The sequence below is a fragment of the Lates calcarifer genome, unplaced genomic scaffold (assembly GCF_001640805.2).
Source record: "Lates calcarifer isolate ASB-BC8 unplaced genomic scaffold, TLL_Latcal_v3 _unitig_1093_quiver_1765, whole genome shotgun sequence".
NCBI classification, from domain to species: domain Eukaryota; kingdom Metazoa; phylum Chordata; class Actinopteri; family Centropomidae; genus Lates; species Lates calcarifer.
The window spans coordinates 7,107-13,110 of NW_026115282.1; the positions used below are offsets into that span (position 1 = coordinate 7,107).

General features: G+C 40.1%; 1 protein-coding gene across 1 annotated transcript; it reads right to left on the reverse strand.

Annotated features, from left to right (window-relative positions):
- Window positions 1–1,592: 1,592 nt before the first annotated feature.
- LOC108886131 (protein AMBP) lies at window positions 1,593–4,889 on the reverse strand. Its single transcript, XM_018680806.2, has 10 exons — window positions 4,718–4,889; window positions 3,968–4,110; window positions 3,711–3,787; window positions 3,496–3,612; window positions 2,996–3,097; window positions 2,728–2,783; window positions 2,531–2,615; window positions 2,242–2,409; window positions 1,900–2,073; window positions 1,593–1,772 (listed from the first exon to the last, which is right to left on the reverse strand). Exons 1-10 carry the CDS (start codon window positions 4,835–4,837, stop codon window positions 1,747–1,749), a joined length of 1,068 nt encoding a protein of 355 aa, XP_018536322.1. The 5' UTR covers window positions 4,838–4,889; the 3' UTR covers window positions 1,593–1,746.
- Window positions 4,890–6,004: the final 1,115 nt, after the last annotated feature.

Sequence of the window (6,004 nt, forward strand, 5' to 3'; positions counted from 1 at the left end):
GTGGTGGCTTAAAACACAGGCTGACACTCACAGTGACAAGGTGACCTCACTCACTGTAGCAGAAACTCAGTCAGAGGAACCAACACAGCTGCCAGAGATCACGGTTGTTGAGACTAGTGAGCCTTTTGCAGCTGCTCCAGTCTCTGACTCCGTTTATCAGGAGATTCGTGCCAGATGTGAGGAAGAGCAAAGAGCAGAGACAGAAAAAAACAAAATGTCTGTCCAGATAATAGTTGAGAAGCTGGTTTCTCGCCTGTTCCGTAAAGCAAAAATGAATTGTGCTTCCAGAGCGCCAGATACCATCATAAGGTGCCTGTTTGAAAAAATCTGGGCTGAACTCGAGGGTGACGATTTTGTTGTCACCCTAGAAATGCTAAAAGACCTCGACAAGATCATTTTTAGCAGTCTCTGCGAAAACTGGCGCTGTGCAGAGATTGCACTGATTGAAATTGACTTGGAATTCCCAGTCATCGAAAAATTTGTTGCATTTTCTTTTAAACAACACCTGACAACACCACCAAAAAAATGCAGAGCCATCCGCAGATTCTTCTCCCGTGTGGGCAAAGCCTTCACCAGGCCCTTCAGGAAGTAGATGCCGAGTTTACATCCTGCCTCAAATTCTGAATACCACCTCGCTTGCTGGCCTCTGCTCGCCAGAGACCAGTGAAACAGGAGGTTACTCAGATACGGGGCAGGATTTGAGCTCTAGTATGGGTTTTACTCCGGGTCCTCCGGTTTCTCCCAATTTCTAAAAAAAAAAAAAAAACATGCATCAATTGGACACTCTAAATTGCTTAATTAAGAACTAACTGCTGGTATGGGTTTTACTCCGGGTGCTCCGGTTTCTCCCAATTAAAAAAACAAAAAAAACAAAACAAAAAACGCAGCAATTGGACACTCTAAATTGCTGAATCAAGAACATCACTCAGAAAACAAACAAAAAAAACCAAAAACAAACAAACAAACAAAAAATAAAAATAAAAAACAAAAAAATAAGAATTGATTCCGATTATAATTTACTGTCAGATCTGTAAACATACTCATTTCATTTTCACTGAGGTACAAACACAATGAAAAGCTGTTGTTTTTTTCATGTGATACTAGAGGAAATATTTTTTCTATCTTTTTTAACCATCTTTAATCCAGTAGAGTAGTAAAGAGTTGTCATGAAAAGTTTCAACCAACTGAGGGCACCAGCTATCTAAAACCATGGGCCCTGATCAGTGGAGAGGATTTCTCTTCTCTCCTGTGTTCAGATCTCAAAGGACAAACCAACTAAAATCTGTAGAAAAGACACAATAAAATAAGAAATAAATTATATACATATACACATTATTGATTCCTCTTAAACAATATTACATTTGTTGTCCTACTAGATAAATAAGTCTTCATCTAAGAGAGTGCAGATATGGACTACAAATAACTCTGCAAGCATATCAAGAGCATGATGAGAGTGTATAACTGTTCTTCTTTCACATAACTGAAAAGGGAGAAAGTCAAGATTTTTGTCTTGTGTCATTTGTATGAATGTATTGAACCCAGGCAGTAATTATATCAGCAGAAGCCAATGTAAACAATAAAACAGCAGAGTATTGACCTTTATTGGTTTTATTGGTGATATGACTTTTCATATTTTGTGAGTACTGAGACAAAATCATGTTTCTTATTTGTGCGCCTTATGTGTAGCTAGTTCATGTTCCATCACTGTATAACGAGTTTCAGATGAGCAGTGATTCCTCATCTCATTCAGTTTGCCTTCAGGAGCTCTGCGTCTGTAAAAGAGCAAAAAGACATCAGATACATTTATCATATGTATACCAGGTGTTTAGTAACAAGTCTGGTTTTCCATGAGCTGGGTCATTGTGTATTTGCTTTGCATTACTATATTCAATATCTCACCATCTTTAACCACTCCGCAGTACTCCTCACACTCTGCCTTAGTGTAGAACTTGTTGGCGTTGGCCTGGCAGAAACCATGTTTGTAGGGCACACACAGACCGACGGTAGAGTCAAAGGCCCATATGGGTGGCTGACCTCTGCAGGGTTGGGGTGCCATGGGCAGACGGCACACGGCTGGGGAGATAGAGCAGAACAGGGTTATGTCCATATGTTTTCACGTCCATTGTGTCGCGACAGGCTGTATTACTTAATTTTGGCCCATGGATGTGCTTTGACAGTTCTGTTCTTGTGTATATCTGGTCAAAGTTCAGTGAAGGGGACACACATGAATTTACCCCTCACCCTCAGTGCGACATCTCTGCAGACACACTCTCTCAGTTGCAAAGTTGTTCTGGTTCCCCAAACACCCTCCGTACTTAAACATCTCACAGCTCATTGAGGAGGCGTTGTAATAGTAACGCTGGTGCATCCCAAAACATGGTCCTGTCTCTGGTGCTGCTCCACAGGCCACTATGGAAGGGGGTGTGGGTGGGGTGACATAAGAGAGAATAGTTCAATATGCAATTCTGTACGTTTATATGTAAGCATATCAGGGTGTGTCATTAATCATCTGAGTAAACTGATATTGTACCTGTTCCATCGAAAAGAGCTGTGTCGTCACCAGAACCCTCCTCTTCTGCAGGAGCCAGAGAAGGGACCACATCTCTCCTCACCCTCTGTATCACAGCCACAGACACTCAGTCAGAGATATAAAGTCATCTGGACCCAAGATGTTTCAAACACTATATAAAACAATGTAAGTTAAGTTAATTCAATGTATTTTAGTACCTGAGGCTCAGGCTGCGCTGATGGTTCTGCCACCTGCTCTCCAGGAACACAGTCACCTGCACAGAGATTAAATGAAAAAACATAATTTTGACATTTAGACTCTCTTTGCATCTTCAGTTGTCTGAATGTGCTAGTTATCATGTTTATGTCTTAACTGTTTCATGAGGAGTGATATTTACATCTCTCTCTGTGGAATATTGTCTGAATATTTCGAGCCATGTTAGTGCAAGTTTGTGTGTTTGTGATAAACTGTGCATCTGTGTTGTACCTTTGTTCTGCTTGATGGTAATAGTGTCGTCAGTCATTCCTTGTTGTCTGACCAGTGTCTTGAAGTCCTCGAGCACGGTGTCTCTTACGGTCATAGTTCGACCTGGAGAGGGCAGATTAATTTAGATGAAGTAAGATGTCAACAAAAAATTTGAAAGGTTTGAGGCAGAGGGATGTTCTCAAATTCACCTAATGATCACTTTAACTAAATTGATGGCTGATTTCACTTTAATTTATTCTGTTTGATTTAAAATATCATCTGTCAAGTGTATTCATATAAACAGATAAGGTGTATTGTATAATAAATTAGGCAAAGTCCTGGTAAAAAAAAAAAATCATAATACAGACTGCTGAAATACAAATATACTACTTTGGTTTTGTTTTGTGATTCATTCAGTAGATTTTAGGTTGAAATTATGCTGTTGCTTTTTAAAAGAACAAAATACAGTAATGGAAAACAAAAATTAAATGTGCCAACATATCTATGGAGAGTCCACTTACTGTAAAGCTTAACTGAGGTGCTCTTCTCCCCTGATGATTTCTCTTTGCTCATTATCATTATCGCATATTCAATGTAGTTTGTGTGAACCACATAGGCGTCCACGTCTGCCCCCCACTCTGCAGTAAAGAGAGCACAGGACCTATAAAACTTCACTGAAGAGGGAGCTGCATCACCACAAGATTACACAGAGAAAGTCAGTGAGAAAGATACGTACTTGCAACATGGTAGAAGAATCGTCCTGGTGTGGACGTTAACTCATAATCCCCGGACATCTCTTTACATGTTCCGTGTCTGCACACACACACAAAAAAGTAGGGAACTAAACATAAACATGTCTGACAGGTTATGTGTTTGCAGTTGTAAGTTTCTCTTTTCATGTATAATGCAGCAAGCATGTGACTAAATATATATCTGACTATATGTGTGTGTATATATATATATATATATATATATATATATATTTACACAAACCTGAGTACAGTTCGTGTCATCTTGAGTTTGCCTTCAGTGGTGCCTCTCTGCAGTACCAGTTTACCAATGGCTGCATCTGCCCTGTGACGCTGCATATGCTGACATGTACTTGCCACGGCAACATCATGCCACGTTCCCAAGAACTGTTAGAAAGAAATACCATAATATACTGTACAGTTTACTAACATACAGATGTTACAAAATCAAAACTGCATTAAAAAAAAAAAAACTTTTTTCGCACTGCTAAGAACAGTAATGAATATAGCAGTATAAACCCCAGTATAAACCACATAGAATCTTTTTTAAACTGAACAAATTGAATAATCACTGATTTTGAGCAACACATCAAATATCAGAATAAAACACTCTAATGATTGTGAAATAGTTTCATGCCATATGTTTATAACAACACTTATCATCACACAGTAACATTTGGGAGAGGTGCTGTTCAACTTATATAAGATAAAACATGTAAAAAAAAAAAAAAAGAGTCTTAAATTCTATTAGGGACACAGCAGATCTTTTTTCCAAACTGCTTTAAAGTTTGCAACAGTTTTAATGCATAAAAATCAATCAGTCAAATCTGTACAATGAAATTATTTATCCCCAAAATGTCAAAGGGTAAAGGGTGTTAATCTAATAAGAGAAATAAATTATAGAAAAGAGAACACATACAAAGTACTGAAGTTACAGAATAATACACATGTAGGAGAAAAAATAAAATTAAGATGGCAGAACTCAGTTACTCACCCGGGCGAGATCAAAGTTCTCCTGGGTGGTGTAGAGAGGTTCTGGGAGTACAGGGAGCCCCTCAAGGGTCCAGGTCCATCCCAAGACCAGCAGGGGAACCAGAATCACTGCTTTCTGCATCCTATCAGCCTGTCTGCCCACTCGCACTGAGAGGACTTGAGGTCTGAGATACTGAATTTCAGGAAAGCCCCCCCTCTAACTCCTCAAAGGGGGACAGGGCATTGACCTGTTTTTTAGTGTGTGCTGCAGCCCCCGCATGTACACACTGCGGAAGCCAAATAAAAAACAAACAAGTGAAGGAGCAAAGTTCTGCTTGCCTGTCTGTCTGTGCCTGGGCAGCTGACTACTTAAACACTGGACTTCAAAGGTTTGGCAACACCAACAAATCAATATGCTACGTGTCTCACTCTGAGAGACAAATGAGTAACGACTACATGTTATTTTATACTGTGTTATATGTTTTATACCTGGGAAGTTTATGCTGCACATGTCCCCCGCTGGATGGTACTTAAGGGAAGTTATCAAATTCTACAGTTTAATCTCTGGAACAGATTTACGTGGTGGAACTACAACTCCCATAATGCTTTGGACGTTAACAAGAAGCGTTACCTTGGGGTCAATGAGTTAACTATGGGGTGCAATTGGAGCCCTGTCTTTCTTAAAGCCTATATTTGGTTACATTGTGCAAAGTGGCAACATTAAAAACATTCCGAATTAGCTATTAGAAGTTCCCGATTGTAAAGTACCCATTGATGTGAAGAGAACTATCACTAACTTACTCTTATACCGAAGAAAACCGAAAAATGGGAGGATTCTTGGACAAGTTCGGATAGAGCGTTTTATTTCTTAGATTCCCAGGAAGTTAGACATTTATCTGCAATCGGGGCCGGGTGTACGCAGGGGCGAGAGGGGCAACCCGTCGTGTGTCGTCATCTGTCATGGCCGCAGAGAGGCGGAGAAACGAAGTCGGAGAACATATTTAAACCGAAGTTCGACTCTTAAGCTCGGTTTGTCAGTACTGTGAGAAAACTTAATTACCGAAGAAGCCTGGATGTTAAAAAAAAAAGCTTTGAGCTGCTTTTTTGTCGAACACGAGTGAGGCTGGACGCTGGACGCACCTGTGGCGCGACGGTAAGGCTAAGGAGCGAACTAGCTAGCGGGTAGCGTTAGCATCTGCGTTAGCGGTGAGCGTTTGCATTAGTCCTCTCATTTAATGATATTTTTAAAACTCATTTCCATTCTCAGTCGTTTTAATCGCGTGGGTAATAGTGTGTTGGGTGAAAACAC

Coding starts and splice junctions, on each gene's coding strand:
- LOC108886131 (XM_018680806.2), bottom strand. CDS start 4,837: ATGCAGAAAGCAGTGATTCTGGTTCCCCTGCTGGTCTTGGGATGGACC. Junction 2,784..2,995: donor TACCATCAAGCAGAACAAAG/GTACAACACAGA, acceptor ATCTCTGTGCAG/GTGACTGTGTTCCTGGAGAG. Junction 2,074..2,241: donor GCAGAGATGTCGCACTGAGG/GTGAGGGGTAAA, acceptor CTATCTCCCCAG/CCGTGTGCCGTCTGCCCATG.